The 22,039-nt window shown below is 49.8% G+C and overlaps 1 protein-coding gene and 1 long non-coding RNA gene across 9 annotated transcripts in view; one reads left to right on the top strand and one right to left on the bottom strand.

Moving 5' to 3' along the window:
- Nucleotides 1-289: 289 nt before the first annotated feature.
- On the bottom strand, nucleotides 290-5,993 carry LOC134150102 (uncharacterized). 2 transcript variants are annotated; one of them, XR_009960601.1, is made up of 4 exons: nucleotides 5,791-5,993; nucleotides 5,581-5,706; nucleotides 1,616-1,758; nucleotides 290-639 (listed from the first exon to the last, which is right to left on the bottom strand). It is a non-coding gene; the product is annotated as an uncharacterized LOC134150102 (long non-coding RNA). The 2 variants fall into 2 exon arrangements; XR_009960600.1 differs by having other exon boundaries at nucleotides 5,581-5,986.
- The window catches only part of PRDM16 (PR/SET domain 16), a 332,665-nt gene continuing 316,460 nt past the window's right edge, over nucleotides 5,835-22,039 (top strand). For 5 of the 7 annotated variants that reach the window (XM_062593651.1, XM_062593645.1, XM_062593646.1 and 2 more), the window contains exon 1: nucleotides 5,835-5,981. In XM_062593651.1, the coding sequence (XP_062449635.1) occupies nucleotides 5,945-5,981 (37 nt within the window). In that variant the 5' untranslated portion in view covers nucleotides 5,835-5,944. Of the gene's footprint in view, nucleotides 5,982-6,459; nucleotides 6,661-6,762; nucleotides 7,275-22,039 lie in introns of those variants that run through there. The other 2 variants (XM_062593649.1, XM_062593650.1) reach the window with 2 other exon arrangements.

A 22,039-nucleotide genomic window follows, 5' to 3' on the forward strand; every position in this document is an offset into this window, starting at 1 on the left:
CGCGTTTTAGTGTCTTCAGAATGGTGCATTTCAGTTGAACAATACCTCTGATCGAAAATTGTGCAACACCTGCTTCCTAGTGACCCCGCTCCCACCTCCCGCGGGGGAGGACACCCCCCGGCTCCCGGGGAACGGGAGCCCTCTGCACCGAGATACCGCGGCTTGCGCTCCGTCCGTTACAGAACGGTTTACTGCAGCAGAGCCCCATCATTCCCATCTTGCTTGCATGTGGCCAGCAGGCTCTAGGCAAAAATATTTTGGTCCATAAGTCTAAAAAATTGCTAAACTCTCTAATTAGTTTTTATTCTAAGAGATCATCATGATTAAAATTGCTCTCCTTGTATCCTCCGAAAATTACTTTGGGTTATAGTCCGGCGTTTTAAAGACAATGTGCTATTTTTTACAGTTAAAATTATAATACCGGTCAAGGTATATATTAAAATGTGAATGTTTTTCTTTTACGACCTCTTATTTTAGGACATGCATTTTTACCTTACCACGGACCAGCAAAGCGTAGCCTTGCACAGTGGAGTGTAACGAATTTGGAGGAATTCTTATAGCTGAACATGTTTTTTTGAAAAATCTCAAATGGCAATTTACACGCTGTATTTTCACGGCCAGAGGAACCAGTGCTTTCATCTGGAAATAAGAATAAAAAAGTCTGATAAACATTTTGATGCAAAGACTTGACTTCAGTGCAGATTAAGTATCAGGAAAGTGAGCTGCAGGACAATAACGTGCACAGACAGGTTTTGCAATTTTAATCTCGTTTTTTTTCTCCCCTCTCGCCAATATTTCGCTTGCAAGTGAATCGGTAAGGATGACTTCAAAGTGTCTGCGTTTTGTACAGAAAACGTTTTTTCTCTATACCTTTCTCTAAAAAAGCGATGCTTCGTCAGGCGCTGCTTAAAGGCGTTTGTGTAAAATATATAAAAATATATAAATACTATATATATATATATATATATATATAATAACAAAAGAGCATGCAAATGAAGATAGTTTGGATTTTTTCTCCTTCGGAAAGGAGGTTCCGGAGCTGATCGGGTAGATACATTGCGCTTCCTTGGGGTGAAGCGGTAGTTACCTGCCCGGAAAGAGCGTTTGCACGCTGCGCCCTGACCGCTCCGTGAGGAGGTCCGCACGCGGGCGCGGCCGGCTCCGCGGCCGCAGCGCGCCTCCGCCCGCCCCCGCGGCGGCGCGCTCGGGGCGAGCCAGCGCCGCTCCGCCTGAGCGCGGGGCTTGCGGGCGCCCGCGGCCGCGCAGCCGCTCGGGGCGGCGGCGGAGGCGCCGCGCGGCCGGCGCAGCGCGCAAGCTTCCTCCGCGGCTGCTGCGGGCGGGGGTCGCCCGGGCGCGGCCGCGCTCCCGCGGCGCGGCCCAGGCTGTCCTTAACTGCCCCCTTGCGCCGGCAGCGCGCAGGGAGCCGGGGCTTTAAACCCGGCCGAGAGGTGTTGAAATTCCTTGGCACAGCGAGGAGGAAAGGCAAGCTGTTCTGTGCTTGCGTGGATCTAAGGCAGATCCCGATTACAATGCGGCGGTTGTGTATGTGCTTCCTCCGCTTATTAATGGCAGATTAGAGAGGAAAAATCTCTAGGGAAGCGTGTGACATTCTTACCGCCTAATCTGTGCGGGGCTCTCTGACCCTAGCGGGGAGCAGTCCCTCCGTATGCCGCGGGGAGATTGCGTAGGTCAAATATTAATTCTTGGTCTAATCTTCCTGCAACGCTGAGCAGAAACAAGCACTCTGTGCGGAAAATCCTTGGGAAGAGAAATTGGTTACTCTGCATGTGCGGCAACTCTCGGGCAAGCCGAACTATCTCAACCATTTTAATCTTCTTTACTGCTTAAAAGCGCTTGTGCACAGCAGCTTGCAAAAGGCCCCGGGTAGCCGAGGCGGTGGAAAGCCCGAGCGCCCGGTCCTCGCACCCGGGCTGCTCGAGGGAGAGGGGACCAAGCGGCTTTGCATCTGGTTTTGTACGAAATCAGTCGCGGAGGCTTGCACGCAAAGTTTCACCTGGAGCGTATTTTTAAAGCCGGCTTCATAAAATACCTGGGAACACAGGGCTTTGTAGTGAAAATGCCAGGCAACCCACCCGTAAATTACACCCGCCCCGGCGCCCCCCTTCCAGAGCTGCCGCGAGTCCCCGCTGAAGCGCCTGTGGCGTGCTGCAGAGCCGGTGTGTGTTGAAATGTATATTAGCTGAGCGGGGAAGCAGAGTTGAAGGTGCAAACAGGGGCAAGGGAGGATTATATGAACTCTTACGAAGCGCGGTTCACTACCGTCGGCTCGTCTGTGCCCGCAGCCCCCGGGCGCGCCCAGCCCGGCTGCGCGCCCCGCCGCTGCGCGCCCGCGAGTCGCTCGCCTGGCGTGCGCGCGTCGGGAGCGCGAGGGCCGCTCATTTCCGCGGAGGAGAAAACGAGCAGGGCCCCGCACAAAAGCGGCCGCCTCCCGGGGAGCCGCTTTCCCCTCCAGCCAGCCTCAGGAGCGCAGCAAGCGCTCGCAAAGCCGCGCTGTGTTGCGGGGCAGTGGCGGCGCCGCGGGTGCGCAGGGTGCGCGGTGGCCGCCGTCCCTTCCTCGGTGGTGCCCGGTCCGTGGCGGCCACTTGGGCTGACTCTGGGCAGCTGAGAAACGTCCTGGCCCCTCTCGCCTGCCTCCTCGCTCCCTCCCTCCCGGTAATTCCTGCGCCCTTCTCCGGGCGAGCAATACGTACTCGAGCAGGTGCAAAAGGCGAAGCTGCGCCGCCGCCGCGGGACGCTCGCCGGCCGCGGCAGGGGGCCCGGCGGCAGCCCGCGGAGCGGCGCGGAGCGGCGCGGCGGACGGCTGCGGCTCTCTGCCCGGCGCCGACTGCGCGCCTTGCGCCGGGGCGGCCGTGCGCCAGCCCCTAGGACCTTCCCCGTGGGGGTCACATCTGAAACGCAGCACAGCACTTTCCGCAGTTTTCCTATAGATCTGCGTACTGCAGGGAGCGAGGAGCGTGTGCCGAAACCGCGATGTCGCGCGGGTCGGGCGGCCGCCCTCCGCGCGGGCGTGCTGTCACCGAGAGCGGCGCCGGCTCTCTGCGCTCCTGCGGGCCGAGCCGGCTCTGGAGCACTTTCAGCGCAAGCCGGGGTGGTGAAGCAGGGCCCTCTGCCGCGGCTGGGGGCTCCGCTGAAATGCAGCCGCTTGCCCGTGCCCGGTGCTGGACGGGGTGCTGTTCGCGGCGGGGTGGCAGCGGGCGTCCTCTCCCGCAGGGGCTGCAGCTCCCCGCGAACGCCCCTCGGCATCTCGCCTTAAAAATTCGTTCCCGGCTTCTCCCAGAGCCGCCTCGCAGGCCGGCGCGAGCCCGAGGCGCTGCCGGGCTGCTGGCCCGGGAGCGCGGCGTCCCCGCCGGCGGCGGCGGCGGAAACTCCGCCGGGGCCGGCGAGCGCTTCACGTCGCCCTGCGAGTAACGCGGCTACGGCGGGGGAGAAACGCACGAAATGAAAACAGATTCCCGCGGCAAGCTGAGGGCAGCCCCAGCCCTCGGCTTGGCCGGGCTTTCGTCGGGTCGCACGCCTTTTTTTCGATCGCTTCTTTGGCTTCTTGTGCAGAAGCATCAACTAAACTGTAGAGAACCCCCCCTTCCTCCCCCCCCCCCCAAAAAAAACCCAAACCCCAACCTTTTGCATCTGCTAAAATATCTGCGAGCGGGTCCTGGTGACAGCATTACCCGGGCAGCCCCGCAACCGTGCCCTCAGTGCGTGCTTACTTATCATAGGGACTATTATGGGGACTCTAAATACTGGAGATGCAGCAGGTTTTGGCAGCAGAACCAAAGCCGGGCTTGTGCCGAAGGGGGCCTGCGGGGCTCCAGGGAGCCGTGCGTGCCGTCGTGCCCCGGCGCGAGCCGCCCTCGGGGGGACGTGCGGCAGCCGGCGGCGGGGCCGCCTCGGCGCGGGGCCGGGGCGCCCCGGCCGCCGGCGGCGCGGGGACAGCCGCTCTCGGCTAGTCGCCGTTTCAGCGGCTTCTCTAGGCGTCGGGGCAGAGAGCGTGATCTGTGCGAAGCCAGCGCCTTTGCGAAGTGGCCGCTGGAACAGTAGGGAAAAAATAACCGGGGACAAGATCTGAGAACTGCGATCTGCCTGTCCCATTAGCAGCTCGTCGGAGGGATTCGGGAGACAGCTAGCGTCCAAGGTCGTTGGAAGAAATATTTCAATGAATTGGAAACATTCGAGCTCCTGTTTCAGCAGTGAAGCTCGGAAGAGCTTGTTTTTCCAACCCTAGGGTCCCCGCCATGAAGTGAAACAGCTACCTGTACACACTGAGGCGTTCTCGAGGAAGGAATTCACAGGCACCATTTCAACATTTTAGGCGACACGTGGCTACAAGTTCCCTTCAAATGTATTTATTTTATTTGGCCTCTTGCTCTGCCACCCTTCCTTTTAACGCAGACTCCTAAGTAGCATCTGAAAGGGCCCTACTCCCATGTTCAATTAAAGAGTTTATTGAGGAGGGGAAAACCGGTAATTAGCGAGAATATTCCCCCCTCCCCGGTTCCACCTGCAGGGCAAAAGTTCAGCTGGCAGAATGGCTTCCAGCAGAGACCTGACGCACCCGCCGGGGCTTTGCTTTGTTTTCGCGGTGCCCTCGGCGAGAAGGCTCCTGCCTCCTCCGCGAGCCGAGGCGCGGGACGGGTTAGCACCTCGATCGCGGATCGCAGCGCGTTCCCTAACCCGCCTGTGCTCCTGGATGTTTAGGAAGGCGCGCTCTCGCTCCCTCCATATTAATCTCATTAAATCCTACCTTTCAACCTTCTTCCATGACCATCTGACCTGGCCACTTGAATTAAAATAGCGCTTTCTCCGCGGCCCCAGACAGCACATCAATCATCGGGCTCTTTGCACTTCGCTCCCCTCTTCAAAGAGGGTCTGCCAGGGCTCTGCCCTCGCTTCCGGGGCCGGCGGGCGGCTCGGCCGGGTCCCGCCGCGGCCGCCCGGGAGCCCGGCCCCGGCGCCTCCGCGGCCGGCTGCCCGCGGCGAGGCAGCCGCCTTCGCCGGGCGCCTTCCACCTGCGAGGCACGGGCAGCGGCGCCTCCGCGGCCGCCCGCGCCGCTCCGCAGCCCGGCGGCGAGCAGGGCCGCGCGGGGGGGGGCCGGCGGCCCGGCCGGGGCTGCGCGGCTGCCCGCGCAGGGCGCCCCGCGGCCGCGCCGGCGGAGACCCCGCCGGGGGAAGGGGAGCCCGACCGCGGGGCTGACGCTTTCGGCCGAAATGGTCGCAGAAGCAGGCAAACAAATCGGGGGGGGGGTGTAAACAGTAAAGCTTTTCTAGCGCCGGTATTTAACAAAAATATTCCGGTGCCAAAGCGAGAAATGACAGCAGAGCACAAAGCGCAAGTGCGTTTTAAAAGCTACGTAACCGTTTGAGCCGAAAGGGACGAGCAAAGCAAAAGGGTTAAAAAGTAATAAAAAGAGAAAAACCCTGACTGAAGAGTTGCTGAAATAAAATTCGAATAAAAATAAAAGCATATCTAAAATAGTCCGATTACAAAATGACACCCGTTAACAATCTCCCTCCGCAGCATTGTTATTTAGTAATAATAATAATAATAATAATAATAATCACCTCTTTATAGGATGGCACCTTGATCCTTAAATATTGTCCAGTGTGTAAGGTCAGTGTGCAGAGGGTTAGGAGCAGAGAGGGCTGATTTTTCTTAAAGGGGCAGATCAGGGGAAGGCTATGATGGTGCTGGGAGAGAGGAGGGGGGAGAGATAAGTGGTCTGAAGAAGAGGATAGGACAAAAAAAAAAAAAGAACTGATGATGATGAATACATTGGAAAGTTTTTTTGGCCGTGGTGAGGGTGTCAGATTGAATGCTCTGTGCGCATGTGCGAAGGTGTCCAAACTGACAATGCTTGGGAGATGAAGATAGTGTGTAGCTGCTTCTGGGCTCAAGGAGGAGGAGAGGAATCCACAAGCCGACACGATGAGATCCAAGGCGAGGGCGAGAAAACTGCCCAAAAGTAGGTCCTTTCTCTCCCTTCTTCCGCGACCCACCTCCCCGGCGGCTCGGGCTGGACGGCGCCGAGCCGGGCCGGGGGCTGCGCCGCGCTGGAGCTGCCCCCGTCCCCGCACCCGTCCCCGCGGCGGCGGCGAGCCGCGCTGCCCGCCCCGCGCGCGCGGGGACCGGGCGCCCCGCGCCGCGCTGCCCCGCGCCGCCGGCGCCGCGCCCCGGGCGCGCTATAGCGGGGCGCCGCGGGCGCACGGCGAGCCGCGCGGGGCCGGCGGCCGGGGGAGAAAAGCGAAAGTTAGCTCGAAGTTGACGAAAGGGGATAGCAACTTTTTTTTTTTTTTTTTTTTTTTTTTTTTTTTTTTTTTTTGAGTCGTTCCAAGTCTTGTGAAATAATATTCCTGGCTTTTGAAATAGTGGGCGCTAGAGGTCTGCGTTTGGCATCTGCCTGCAAGATCCAAAGCGACTGAACACTGGAGAGAGAGGGGGAGAGGGAGACAGACGGAGACAAACGGAAAAAAGAAAAAGGAAGAAAAAAGAACCCCTTCTAGTCTCAGGAATAATTATCAAGGAGAGGGAAGGAAGAGAATTTGTAGCAAAATGGATCCGTTCTCAGTGAGGGCTTTTGGATTCGCAGGTCCAGAGGGAAGATCCTGAACGCAGCTCGGGTGTCCCAGCTGGGGGTTAAGAAGGTCTGGGGGAGGGGAGTGTGGGGGAGTGTCTTTAATTTTTAATTTTTTAAGTTTTACTTGGGGGGGGGGGGAATCGCATCTCTTAACTCTTGCGCACATTTTCCTCTGTCTTCTACTGGACCCTTTTTCTTTCTTTCTTCCTGTCGATTTGTTTTTAGACTGGATTTTCAGATGAGGAGAGTTTGGCTTTTGTAGGAAGGAGTGTGTTTTTTTCCTCTCTTCTGTAGAGTCCAGCTGTAAATGATCCGTGTGTTTCCTCGCCGATTAACTGTTAGACTTGGTGCAGCGGAGGATCCTAGTGCCCGGGCAGCCTGTCACTACTTCTTTTTGTTACGATTCTCACTTAGTTTCTGTTTCGATCTGGCTTTGTGCGAAATATGCGGAGGCTGCAGGAGTTCCAGCGTAGTCTGTCCCCTGCTAGAAACTCTGCTTGTAGTGCTTTGAGGAGGATTCGGAAAATAGCGGCGCTTGGCTTGTTTAAATCGCGTGCGTTCTCGCAGGGAGCCTTCCGGGAGGACTTTGGCGTGTTAAGACTTGGCCGGTGAAATTGTGCGGAGCTCCGCAGCGGCCGCTTTGCCCGTAAATCCCCTGAGCGCGGCCGGGGCAGCTGCAAGGTGAGAGCTGCGCAGGTGAGGCGGGCGCAGCCGGCGCGCTGCGCTGCGCTGCGCCGCGGCCGGGCCGGCGCAAGCCGCGCGCCGAGTTAAACGCTGCGAAGAGCGTCCAGCTCCCGCTTGCTCGAGGCTCGTACGCGTGGAGAACACACGCGGCTCACGCACACGCACGTGGGCTCAGGGGTGTAGTTTGTAATTCAAGTTCGTTATTCGCGAGCCTTTTACATCCCTCAAGGTCAGCGGGAATTTCGTGCTGCCGCTCTGGTCCCGTCCCCTTCGTAGAAACCGTAGCTCCCTCCTCCCTTCTCGAGGAGGATTCGCTCTTGCAAATTTTGTCTGAAATAACATTGCAGCTTCTCAGTCAAGCTGGAAAAAAAAAGTCGCTTTGTTGCTAGAGTTTGCTTGCAGTCGTGGGGAACCCACGGGAGAGGCAAGTCCCCATGGTGGCCAAGCACTGACCACGGCTCCTCGTTTTTATTTTTAAAATGACACACCACGCAGGAGACCCCAAGGCCCAACAGTTTACCTTTATGAGGCCGCTTTTTACAATGCACTTCATTAAGATTCACCAGCTCCCCAAATAACCGTGTGCATATGTGTGTTTGAGATTCACACACCTTCCCCGCTCTAACAAATGTAGCTCTGTACGTAGAAATGCTGCTCAGTCGTGGATGTTTTACAGTTTGCACGACCAACACTGTCAGCACATCGCTGAAACGCTGTTTGCGAAGCTGTCTTTCAATTCATAGTGGGATTTTTTTAATAAACATATGCTTTAAACGCCCCCATTCAAATAATAACTTTAAAAATGTCAAAGATCGCTTAACTTTTGTTTTAGGTCGTTAAGGAGACGAGTGATTTTTCAGGCAGAGCTCGCTCTTGGCTGGGGAAGCGTGGCTGAGCGTAGCGGAATATTTTTCTTTTGCGCTGCTTCTCGGCGCCTGCGGCCGGGAGCGCGGGTGCGAGCCCGGCTGCCGGCACGGCGCGGCGCGGCGCGGCGCGGGGTTCTCTGTAAGTGCGTGCCCGTGCGTGCAGCGCACACGCACGGTCCGTGCGGCTCGCGCTTCGGCGTGAGCGTGTCGCGCACGCCGCCCTGGACTCTCCCCGTCAGCTCTCCTAGCTCGGTAGCGGTAAGTAAGCTTCTGCAGCCTAAGGACTAACAGCTTTTCAGTGCCGGGATATCTTAAGTGCTGGGGAGATGAGTTGGGACTTCTGTGCCTGGAATCACCTACTTCACTTCTGCACAAGGAGCTGCAGTTAAGAAACCTCCGGTCTTTGAGTGAGCGCTGCTAATACAAACTGGAAGTGTCTATTTGGAGGGCTAAACTCTGATTAAAATCAGGTGTTTAATACAATACAAGGCCCAACGGTTTATGGGGTTTCAGCTGAGGATTTTTTAGGGATCACAGTTCAAAACGGTAGTCCAAAGCTAAAGTTTCCATATCCCAGGAGTATTTATTTGCAAAACAGATTAAACACGGACGCGAGTGTGTGGATCTTGCTGTATTTATTTCGGCAAGGTAGTGACAACTCCGGTTGCTGCATGAAACCCCGTCCGTCTCTTGGCAAGTCCGCCTGTGTGCCCGCACTCCTAGGCGCTCCAGCCCATTAGCGTGTGCTTGTATTTATTAATGCCTGCATATATCCTGTGGTAAAGCGATACACACGCGGTCCGCCGGCGAGGTATGCAGGGCAGCAGTATACAGTATATTAAAAACACAATATGCTGTAGAATTCCATTTCATTGGACAATATTTTAAGCAGATGTGAGGCTCCCCCGGGAATTTGACTCTATTACCTGACTTCGAAAGGGGACGAGTGCGTGTGTGCGCTGGGGTGGAGATTAGGGAGAAATTCGTGGTAATTCTGATCTGACGCACAACGCGAAAGGCCGGTGTCAGGAGTGGGAAACTGAACCAGGGATGGGAATTGGTTTGGATCGCTTTATCGCCCTTCTGCGGGGGCAGGAGTGTCTCGGGCTTAATAGCTGTAAATCAAAAGCCCGGACTCTGCAGCAGGGTGAGGAAGGGCAGCGCTCTGGGGGGGCCGGGAGGGCGGCGCGGGCGCCGGCTGCCAGGTGAGCGCGGCCGGCGGGCGCAGCGCTGCGCGGCGCGGTGCGGTGCGGTGCTTCGCTCCCTCGTGGGCTTTTCAATGAAAGGCCGCCGAGGAGGGTGCCTCGTCCGGAAGGTGTGCTGTGCCCTGGGCTCCTGGGAAGCCTGGCGATCTGGCAGCCCCGGGGGGGAATTTCCAGGTAGAGCGGGCCATGTCGCGCCCCCGCCCCCTTGTGCAACGGGCCTAATCCTCGGCACAGAAAATAAAATATCGGGGACTAAGGAGATGCTTCCGCGGTAGCGGAAAATCTCCTTTCTACAAATAAAAAGGTGGAGCGACGGCAAATAAACTAGCTGCTGCAAGTTTAAGTTTAATTCAAGCAGGCGCGATGTGGAGTCTCGTTCAGTTCCGAAGTCCCTGAATTACGCTTGCAGAGCGCACACAAGCCCCGGCTCACGGGCCGGCACGCAGGATTTCAGGTTCTAAATTAATAGCCGCGCTCAAGAACGGTGGCCAGTTCTTCACCCCCCCTCCCGTTGCTTTCCATTATGAGGAACATAACAAAGTTTCAGGACTGAATTTTAGAGCTTTTGCACCCTGCAGGATGCTGAACTGACAGAAATGGTTACGAATCCAGCCCTGCCCTTCCCAGCCGCGCACATGCCTTAGCGAGGACCCCAGTGCTCGTTACGCGGTGTAAGACTTCGCTCTTGAGTAGAACAGGTTTGAGGTTTAATGCGAGTTTTAAAAAAGCTGATGTGATCGCAGAGGGAAAAGAGAGCGGCGGCGATGTGAACGCGGGTCTGGAGTCCAAGAGCCTCAGCGTGCGAGTGCGTTTGTGCCCGAGCAGACGGTTCCGATACTGCAGCACTTGGAGCACGAAACATTATGGAGCTGGGGGGGGGGGGGGGGGGAACTACTATTTTTATTTTCTTTCCAAGTCTGCTACCTCCTTTGCCCTGTCTCTACCTGGCTCCCAGGGGCACAAGCTGGAAATAAGCTCCCAGGCCGCTGGGGCTAGAGAACAGCCCGCTTAAAAGCGGAAAACATCGCGCGCACCCGCTGGGAGGCTGGTGGAGGGCAGGGGCGCGGGGCCGCGCTGCTGCGCGGGGCCGCGCCGCCGCCGCCGGGCTCCGCGCACCGTGCTCCGCGGGGCAGCGCGCCGCCCAGAGCCGGCGCGGCCGCGGAGCGCCTCGCGGCGCGGCGTTTTGCGCCGGGAGGCCGGCGCAGGTGCGGCGCCGCGCGGAGGCCTGGCGCGGGGTCTCCGCGCTGCGCTGCGCTGCGCCGCGGCGGCCTCCGCCGCTTCGCCCTCCCCCGCCTGCCCGGATCTGTTCAATTAGGCAATTAGGGATCTCGGGGTGGGGGGGGGGGGGTGAGCTTCTAATTGTGCTGATGTGTAATTAGCGCTTCAACAAAAACTTCCAAGGATTTAAAATCAGTTTAGTCTAAAAAAAAAAAAAAAAAAAAATCCAGCTTCTACAAATATAATTTATCGGGTCTTTCCCTGCCTTGATTTGTTCCGGACAGTGCGGAGGGAACAACTGCAAAGAAACTTGGCAAAGTGAGAGATGCCTTGGTTATTTGAAGCGGGACACTGTTCGAGCTTGCCGGAACTAACTAACAGATTTAAGTGCTGTTCTAAAGCTGAAGATGATGTGGAAATCGCAGATTTATTTTCTGCCTATAATATAAGTCTGTGCTTGTGTGTGTGTGCGGTGTATGTGACGTTTTATCCATGTGTGTGGCTATCACAGGGAGCTTGTGTGTGCGTATGTGAATGTAAGTGTATGAAGTGCATCAGAGTACTATTATTCCTGTTTCTCTAGATTCTTGTCTTTTAAAAAACACTGTGCAAATGCAAAATACGCATACACGGATGTGTCTTGTCTTGAGCTGATAACACATAAAACGATCTCATAGTAAAATCACAGGTACTGTGTACTCATGAGTCTTCTGTGCAGAAATGTAGTGACCCGTTTTTTAAACTTTACACTTGTTTAACAACAAATAAAGCTTTCTTATTTTTAGACTTTGTACTGGAACTGTAGTATAAAGCCAAGTTCAGCAATAGCAGATTGGGCCCTTAATAAGCTAAAGGGAAGAAGAATTAGAACAAGCATATTTCTGAAGGTTGATGTTAAAAATATCTAATGAAGAAAACCGAAGTCAGTAAGAGCAAAGAATTACTCTTCTGTTTGCTCCCCCCGCTCCCCCCCACCAGCCCATGTTCAGGCATATATTACTAGTATAATAACAAGCCTAGTTCAGAACGCTGCCCATTTCAATCAGACGGGAGAAAGCCAAGCCCACCTGAAACGCACAAAATCTCCACTCGCTTCTAGGCGAAATGCAAGGCAGGAGCTAGGATTTCACAACATTGGGGCACTGTAATTCATAGCTGTTGCTCACTGTAATAATATCCCGGCTCCTTAGTCGGATGTAACCATTCGGTGACCGGTGATAAAGGAATGCTGTAGGCTGCCCGCTGCACAGAGGTTACACCTGCCTGCACGGACCGCGCTGCTGGCTGCACAAACGGGCTCGGTTGTGAAGGGCAATACCTGAAGTGAATGACAAGAGAATCTTCTGTTTAGCAGGGAAATATCCTTCTGTGACACGGCTGCATTCATTAATGTTTGTAAAGCACCCTGAGATTCCCGGAAGGAACGGCCCTATTGAGTGAAAAGTATTATTATTGTTATTATGGCAATGGTTATTATGGCTTATATATTTTATAAAAGCTCTGTAATGTTTAATATGGTGCTTCAAAGACAAAGGCCTCCAGAAGTTTGCGAACATTAATGAGGTAAGTCTCAGCAGTTGCCTTTATGGTGGGGAACCTATTATTAATTCCACTGGATAACTGGGGAAGTGGAGGCCGTATGTGCGATGACTTGCCTGAGGATCCCTGCGTACTCCTGGTGACAGGATCAGGAAAAGAATCCAAAATTTTCAGACTTGGTTTTGCCTTTCTACTGTAAAATTTGCATTCTCTGTTTGTCTCTCCCCCCCCCCCCCCCCCCCCCCCCCCCCCCGTTGCAGTAAACTTCTGGTATGTGAAATTGTTTAGTGGAAGAAAAGCAGCTACATTTACAGTTGGGCCTTTTCTGCAGTTCAGGGGTGACACATGTAAGAATGTGTGTGCTCTCTGTCAGCCAGGGCACATTTATGCTTTGTTTCCACAACTTGATGGCTAGTCCAGCGTTACTGGGAATGTTTATTTTTTTCCAGTTAGAGATTATTGATGAACTCATGTAGTTCTGAAAGCAAAGTGAAAGGATCAAAATCTTAACTGACTAATAAAACTTCCTATGGCTATCCCCCCCACACACACACAAATATTTTTAATCTCACTGGAGTAAGTAACCATCATATCAATAAATACATATACATACAATGTCCATCGGCAGTTAAGAACAAAGACATCTGAAGGTTATGTGCAAATACATTTGTTTCCACTCTCTGGTAACAGCCTGTTGATATGTCAGTACTCCATAGCATTCCACACCAAAATTACTGCTATGTTTTCTAATCTTAAATATGCCCTGTTTTTCTGGAGGAGTTGCAGGTCAGGGATGCCATAGTGGAAAAGATCTATGACCTTATTATTTCTTTTATTTTCTTAATGGATTTTCATGCATCACTGCTACCTACTCATGGGCTGTTTATTTTTATTTTTATTGCAGTAGGTTGTGCATTAGGTAGCGTCCAAATCTGTAACAGAGTGTCCCTGTCCTGAAGAGTTTTTTCTTCTCTTCATTCAGTGAATGATGTGGCCCTCTTTGCTAATAAAAATGAAATATGACTTTTATCCCTGGAATAAGTGTACTTCTTCGTGCTTCTGAATGCTCGTACTCTGAATGAGCAGCTTGCTTTATATATATATATATATATATATATATAAATTTATATAAATATATATATAAATTGGGAAGAAATTTCCCTGTGGTAAGGGTCATGATGTGTGTTTAACATTAGTAGGCAGGGCTAATCTGAAGTCCTTTCTCATGGAGTAAAGTACTTCTCTGTGCAGAGGTACCAGTTCTCAGCTGCTCTTTTCAGTAGCACTCGGTGCACAGGACGGTGGAAGTGAAAGTTTCTGTTCGGGGGGGACGTCGTAGCTTTCGTCATGTTGCCCTGAAGTTGTGCTTCACCCCGGTTTGTGATAGAAAGCTATTAATGCATTTTCTACAGCACTGAACGCTCCTGGGCTGCAGACAAGGCCGCTGGTTCTCTTGGGGAGATATTTTCCGATTCAGAATAGACGGAGACAGCCAAATTACTTCCAGTAGGCCATAGAATAATGCTTCTACCATGGTAAATCTTGGTCTCTGCTTAGCTGGTGTAGAAAGACTTCATCTTCTCTAAACCATTCACCTTTTGTAGCACTACAGATAAATTTGGGGGAGGCTGGACCATAGCTTAAAAAAAAAATAAGGCAAAAATAAAAAGAAAACAAAAAGAGAAGATGGTCTTGCACGAGCATTTTAGGTGAAATGTCAGATCAAAATAAGCCGGGTAGTGTTTTTTATTTTTGTCGTGAGTTTTGCATCTTTTAGGTGTGTTGTTTTAACGTAACATTTTGATGCAGTAGGTTTTTTCTGGCATGTTTTTGTTGGCTTTCACCAAGACCACGAACCCTAATGCCCCAGCATTAGTTATTGGGACCAATTTAGCCATCATTACTAGATAACGCTGTCAACCGATTGGAGATCTGTATTTGTTTAATAGTTAATGTTCTGTACAAAAAATAGAGGGTGAGGAGAAGTCAAACGGCAGTGAATGCTCTGCTTATTTTATATCCACTATAACTATTTTTGTCCATGGAAATTGGCTTAATTATATCAATGGAATGTTTCTTTTTCAATTCTGTATGCAATTAGTCCATCTTGCTGGCTGCAATTTATTTTAATAAAAAAATAAACCAGTGGTGTGTTCAGTTCCTCATCCCCTGGGGACAAATGCGATTGGTGTGTTTAATTTCATTAACTACAATGCGGCCTACTGGAAAAATGTATAAAATCAGCTTTATACAGCTTAAACACTGGCATTTGAAACAAATCATTACTGCATTAGCTGTCACACTGGTAATTCTAGAATCCAAGACAAAAATATTATAGCTGTTTTTATAACCCTCTGCAAATACGCTGTTAAAATAATTTGTAATCATTTTTTAAACATGCCCTGATGTTTTTAGTAAAAAAAAAAAAAAAAAAAAAAATCCTATCGCCCCCAAAGAAGGTTGGCTGTTCATTATCACATGCGTGTTCTACTGAGTGATTCATAGGTTGCTTCCGCTGTAGAAAATCCACACTCGTCTTTCTGACGCTCCCCAGGCTGAAGACGGGCTGCTAGCTCCGCGTGGAGCGTGCCTCCTCGGGGATTTCTTCAGGCAGGTTTGCGTGTGCCGGTTCGCAAGCCTAGCCTCCAGCAGGAAGAGCGCGAGGAGTAGCTTTTCCTAGCAGCGTAGGCTAAGAACCTGTGTGAAATCAGGCATCGTTTCAAATGCGCCCCCCGCATCTGCTAGCCTTTTGGTTATGTGCTAGCCAGTGTACAACATCTGATTAAAGTAGTTCTGAATATTTCTTTGGACTTGGGGAGGGAGGGAGAGGGAGGGAAGGAGTGCAGGATTCATGCATCCCTCTCCTGGCACGTTCCTGAAAATACATTTCTATTGTGATTTGTGAGTCCGTGAAGCAGCGGTTTGAGCCAAATACAGCTTGTCTTCAGTAATGCGGAGCCTCCTGGGGCTCAGTGGGACTTTTAACCTAAACAGGGGGATCAGAATTTGGCACTTGATATCTGGTTTGCAACTGTATTTCCTGCAGGCGGTTTACTTGGACAAGGTATTTTTCAGATGCTACGATTTAGCCACAAAACTCTCCTTTACTCTTTTTGTTAATACGCATGTCTTTCTATGTAAGCACATACTATCTGGGCAAAAGCTGCATGTTTGGTCATTGTATGTCAGTGAAGAACGGTGAGCAGAACACATGTGCCTGATTCTTGTGCTAAAACTGAGGTTAAACTCATAACATTCATTTTTGTTTTTAAAGGGGGGGGCAGATTCTCAACTCATGTAAATCAGTATCAATGTTGATGAAACTAATTTTCACCAGCTGAGGACGTGACCCAAGAGATTTTGTGTGTATGTGCATAAAATTTACAAATACTGGTATACAGCCGGTTTGAGGGGATGCACTTTCAGCATCTGCAGATCAATACTGCAGCGGAGAAATGTAGGTTTTTTCCCCCTTGACTTATGGAATGATCAATTATACAAGCTCAGCGTATTTTACACAGATCGCTGTTTTCTGAAGTGGCATGGACTTCCTTTCCAGAGAAGGAGAATAGCAACGTGCAGAAGATGGGCCACACTGGATATAAGCCATCTGTTCTCTTGCATGCATTGTTTTTTTTTTTTTTTTTTTTTTTTTTCCTTCTTTTCCACTGTTGTGTAAATAGTAGTTGATTTTCTTTCTGTGTGTTTGACTTTGTGGCCGCAGTGCTTTGGTGGAAGTGATGCCCAGGTATTGCTTTATGGGCGCTGTGTGTGTGTGTCTGGGGGGGGGGATCAGCCTGATTTCCTCCTCGCAGTAAAATGAGGTTGCGGGAGGGGGGCGCGGCTCCCTGCTGTCCCCGCAGCGAGGCGGGGGAAGCGGCCGGGCGCGCTGCCGGCTCGCCCGCCGTGCCCGCCGGGGCCCGGCCGGCGGCTGCCCCGGCCGCCGCGCTCGCCCGGGGGGCCGCGCAGGCGGGCGGCGTGAGCGCTCCGCGGCCCGTCCCCAGCCGCCGAGGCCGCGGACAGACCTCTCCCGAGTTTGCTGGGACAGGTCTCGTCTTCTTTTTTTGCAGCTGTTTCAGATTTTGGCTAAAAATATTTTCTTCCTTCTCAGATGCTTACAAAAAATGGCTTTGTTTACAAGCAGTCTGGCATTTTTTTTCCCTTTTGGGATAGTATTTAGTGTTTTTTACTCCCCAGTGAATGGACCTTTTGGGCTTAAGCATGTAAACTAATTTTTTAAATGCTGTGCTTGAAGTTCGCGTGTTATCATAAAATTGCTTTACTATTTTTTCTGTTTATAGAAAAGGACTGGTTTCATTTATATTTTATAACATAAATGTGAAACAAAGGATATGAAAACTAGCAAGTGATCGTATATTTTATTTTAGAATTATCGCATAGGAATAAAATACATTTAAATCCCTACATGGCACAGTAGCTACATTTAAAAAGCAGCTGATACCTCGTGGAAAACTTTGAAAGGCCCTCTGCTCAGAAATAATTCTGTTCATATATCCCAGATACAGCAAATAAAAACCAGGTCTTTGTTACTTTGGGAGTTTTCAAAAATTTCCTGCTGAAATACTTCTGAAGTATTTATTCAGAGAAAATTCAGACCAGAATTTGGTCCTGCATCTTCTGTTCATGATAGCAGCATCTATTAATGAGTAATGTGTTTTTAACAGGTTTGTTAGTACTGGCAACTGAAGGTGAGCCATTAAGAAATCCAAATTAATCTTGTGGACAAGTCCTTAAGGAAATGCCTAAACTGCTACTGACGCTTTCTCAGACCTTAGAGGACATGAGATGTTCCAAATAAGTAGAATGTCTGTGCAGTCGTGGCTCTCTAGGTAAATTCTAGTGCCTCTCAAATAGTTTTTAATTGGGGTTTATAATTATTGATATAAAAAAAAATCCTAGGGGCAAAACTGATATCAACCTGTTAAATACGCATCAGAAAACTCACTTCTGGGTTCTTTGTAAGCCTTCAGACAAGCAGAAGGGAGGGTGGTACAGATATTAAAGGCCTATACGTTTCATAGTTTGCTTTTCATTTCCTCTTTAAACTTTTGTATTTCTGTTCAAGTTCTGTTCTAGCTAAAACGGCAACTTTGTGTCGTTACGCAGTAATGCTGTGGGCGTACATCTCTGTATCCTGCAAGAACACACAGGGATTGGTGTAAATATCTACACGCACAGCCTCTGGCCATAATCAGGAAATTCTTATATGATCCAGCGGTCAATACGTTACCTACGTATTGATCTACGTAATAGCACTGCCTGTTCCCGTAGGTCAGAAAATGGAGCATGCGTTTGACAAATACCTATAAATCTATGTTTATCCAATGGACAGTAACAATTTCTTTCAAATTATTGCTGTTTAGCAGTTAGTGAAATAACTCTTGAGGCATTAACCAGGGAAACGTCCTGCACATAATTCGTTTTATTAAACATCTCTTCTGTGATGTCTGTGCCATGCTATCTGGATGACTCACGTTATGTTAATGCATTTATTTTCTCAGCATTACAGTCATGGAAAGAAATATGCTTGGCTTGCGTTTGGGGAAGCTGAGGTTCTTCTAGGTCAGTAAGTCATCCCAACTCTCAAACCGAGAAACGGAGCACAGAGCTCCAGGGAAACGGCCTTTCCACCCCCACACCTAAGAATTTCCCCCCTGTGAATTACTGAAGAAGCCAATACTCTAATAAAGGCCAATTATTAAAAAAAAAAAAAAAAAAAAAAAAAAAAGGAGGGGGGATTCCTGGAGTATTTCTTTATTTTGGAACTGGCCTTTCTTTCCTAATAAAACTACTAACTGCGTAATTTAGGGCCGATTGAGGTTCGTGTCCAAGCGAAGACCAGGAAATACCGGTTTCCCAATGAAACCTTGCATAGCTGATCACGTTGTCTACTGGCCAGTACTACCAGGCCTCGTCCAGCAGCCGATGTCTGTGAATGCGCAGCACTAACGTTACTGGCTCGCGCTGAGCCTGAACTTTGCATCTGTAGCCCTCGCTGACTGTGTCACTCGCAGCAGGACGCTGTCTCGAGGGATCTCGGGCTGCAGCCAGACATTTACTTAAAAGGGCAGCACTGCAGCCTGGCTGCTCAGAACCTGAAACCTGCTGAAGTTCACGGCAATCTTTCCATCGACTTCCCTGGACTTTGGAGTAGGCCCTCGAGGCGCTGAACTCTTTGGGACATCAATGCTATTTGTGTATAAAGATTTTCCTTATATCTGAGCTTGTACGTAATATTCGTTAATGATTATCTACCAAGTGTCAGGTGTATGATATACCTATTTCCATTGATGAAATTAGCTGTGCCTTTGGCTCTTCTTCCAAAGTCCTTCTGAGACTTGATCTGTCTTTTAAAATATTGATAAATGAATATGAGTTTTTACCTGTAATTTGAAGAGCTATGAATATATCTGGCACCTCTCAAACAATCTAGAGGAATGTGGATTTACTGCCCCTTCGGAATCAGAGCATAAGTGAAATAATCCCGTCCCAGGGTCACGTTTCACTAAGTGAAGACAGCAGGCAGCCCTGAAGGCTCCAGTGTCAACGTATGTATATCTAGTTCTGAATCTCAAGTTGTAACGACGTACGGGGTCCTCTCCTTGTGAATAATGACAGATTCCTAGTCTGTCTTTTCCAGTTCTTTCAGTGAAATGACGTCCCTACGCGTTTGAAATGAGAAGATCCCATAAAACATAGGCAAATATCTACCTGCTGGTCAATCTATGTAAAGACTAAATATGGGGAAAAAAAGAGCGGTCATTTAGATCTGTCCTTACCTCAGTGTTCACACTGGAGGAAGAAAAAGGCGCTCTTGAAAAATTACGGAATTCTTCTTGCAGTGTCAGGTTCCAAGATAATGATGTGTCTGTGTGTGAAAATATTAAATTGCAATAACATGCAGAATGAGTGGCTTTCTGAATGGGGTATTCAGTTCACAGCTTGGACTATACATAAAGCTAGTGAGTGACAGAATACAAATGGTGTCATAAAACATCAGGGGAATTTACAGCCAGTCTTAATCTTTTTGATCTATATTCTATCTGTGCAGCTCTCTCTCTCTATCTTTAGTTAATGAAACAGTTAAACACATTTAATTATTTATCGCTGTTTAATGTCAAGAGTTATCAAAACAGATTGCATTTTTCCCTCCCACTTAAAGGTATTAGAAGAACTCTAAATTGTATGTATTAAAGTCTGGGCTGTTTCCTGCCCAAAGATAATGCTTTAAAACATCATCTTCGCACATAGCTGTTCTAAAATCTTAATTGCTTGATGAAAGCACTCCTTTTAAATTCTTTGACAAAGAGCTTGCTTTATTTCTAAAACTTTGCTTGTTTCTTACACAAAGTGCTTGCATCCCTCATCGAAAAATACTGAGAAACGAGGATTTGGTTTTGCCTAAGATGAGAAATAAAACACAAATGGCAGTTTTCAGAGGGTATAAGCTGACACACCTCTCCAATATGGCCCAATAACATTATGTCAAACTGAAAAAATCATTCAAAAAGTAGTAGTCTGCTATTCCCACGCTCTTGGCATCTAGAAATTAGCCACAGCGGGGCATATGTACCTTCTTCAATGACAATTTTTGAAATCTAAGCATGCCACGTCTTGTGATTACCTACTGTCTGGAGGGTCTCTTTATACACATGTATGTATATATTTATATATATACGTATGGGGGGGTGTGTGTGTATACATAGATGTATGTATGTATATAAAATAGTTTTCCAAACAAATGCTTGAAGCTGACCCCTCTTCTGAAACGTTGGACGTGGATAAAACAGCAAAGCTGTGACTCTCTTGTTTTGTGGGTAGAAATGTCAGAATTGCAAAGCCTGCAGGGCCTTTAGGTTCGTTCTTTCCCGCTCACCCTCTCCTCCCCCGTCCAACAGAGGTGTTAATCTTCACCCGCCCGAAGGTTGTGCTGAGCTGCCAAAAGCCACTGTTTGTTACTGATCTCACTTGCTGATTCTGGGCTAGAGGTGGGTGCTCAGGATCCCTCTTGACCATACCACCTGGGTCTTCTCTGCTGGCGGCTTTGATAAGGAATCCTTCGTTCTTCTTTAGCGAAGCTCCCCCTTTACCAGCGGTTTTAAATTGCTTTCCAGTCCTGACAGACTACCCTCGTTCAAAGAGAAACGTGGAGGAGGCTGATGGTCCTAGTATAGGAGTCCATTACCAGAGGACTGCGTTCTGTCGGGATCTCCTGGGAACCCCTCCTTGGCCCCCCAAACAGAGTGCTGCATTGTGAGCAGGGAGGGCAGGAGGATAAAGGAATCCAGCCTCGCTTTTCCCTGACAAAGACTCCTCAATACTTGTATTCAGCAGAAAATGGAATAATATTTCTGGGTGTGCTTTGAAAGCCACTGCCACTGGCTACTTTACCCACTGCTCTTGGTTTCTGTAGGAGGAAGAGTTTTTTTGAGGGGACAGGACTTCACACGTGAAACGAGATTAAAGGCATCTGTGTGCCAACGTGCTAAACATTCTTGGACTTGCAAGAAGTATCAGTGTTTCACTACTATCGTGTGCCAGTCGGTAATAAGACCCCCACTGCGCTGTTATAGAGCGCTGGTTACTGCACAGATGTGTAGGAAGCAGCCTGGTCTGCTGGAAATAAAAGTTTTATTGTACGTCATGTTCTCTTTAAAATGTACTATGTAGTCATGTTCTTTTAGTAAAAGCAGGTTAGGGACCACTTCAGATATTACAGTCCTCCTAGCTACAAAATTTCCCCTTTTCTAAGGGGATTCCCTGTATCCTTAAGGTAGACTGCCATTGAAAATAAATCTCGTTCTGCTGTTGCAGCAAAATGCTTCAGCGAAGTAACACGTCTTGCCTTTGTGTACCTAAACGTAGTTTGTGGGGAAGCCTCGCTCCACGAGGACATAACAGCCGGCTTCCAAGAGAGTTTGGGGGATAACACACAAGTCTGTTTGGAGTCTCATGATCTCAGTAAGACGAAAAACGTACTTGAAGGGGAACGCGCGATTGTGGCACGGGGCAAAACTGCCCGTTGTAAACAGAAGCGCAGTGCCGGAGTCGGCGCGTTGGCGTGCCGCAGGAAACGCGGCCTTGCCTCGTGTTTCGATTCCCGCCCGGGAAGACCCCGGCGCGATGCCGCTCGGCTGGGAGGTGACGGGGGGCCGAGCGGCAGGCGTCCGCTCCCCCGCTACCTACTTCAAAGGGGAAGTAGGTAGGCTAGAGACGAGGGAGGAAAGGGGGAAGGCGGCATCACTCTTAAAACAACTCCTTTATGTGTTCTTTCTGCCTTGCGTAGGCCCTATTTTGCCAGAATTTTCTCACTACCCTTTCTTATCCGAGTTCCAGGATCTATCGCTGTTTTATGTTAGCACTTGAAGGAAAGCTCAGTCTAGCGAATGTTTGGTTTTACAGCAGTGTAAAGTTGTGGTGGGAAGCACTGCGTGTTTTCAAATGCAGCTGAAACCACGTTGACCTTAGACCCTCTAAAACTGGGCCCGGGAGATTTAGGATTCCTTGTCGTCGTTGGTAGCTGCAGTCTTAAAAGGAAATCAGCACAGAGTATCTAGAAATCAGATCTGATATTTGAAATATTTTAGCTGGGCCACACAGATCGAAGTGAATCCATTTTTCTGGCTTTTGGAAATGAAACTTTCATTTCTAGTTCTTTAAAACTGCGGCAATAAACTTGGTTGTCGAACCCAAGTTTGCATGCAGAAACACGTGGTAAAAATCAGTGCTGATCTCACATTTAGGGCTGCCAGTGGGCCATGTGCTGCTGTGAGGAGGAACTTTTCTGTTTGCATTTAGAAGAAGAAAAAGAATCGACCAAATTTTGTATATGTATGTGCAAGATTAGGGTTCTGATTCTTGTCAGAGTATAGCTGCTATTTCAGTGGGTCACATTTCCTTTTATTTATGTCCT

The sequence above is a fragment of the Rhea pennata genome, chromosome 22 (genome assembly GCF_028389875.1).
Source record: "Rhea pennata isolate bPtePen1 chromosome 22, bPtePen1.pri, whole genome shotgun sequence".
Taxonomy (NCBI): domain Eukaryota; kingdom Metazoa; phylum Chordata; class Aves; order Rheiformes; family Rheidae; genus Rhea; species Rhea pennata.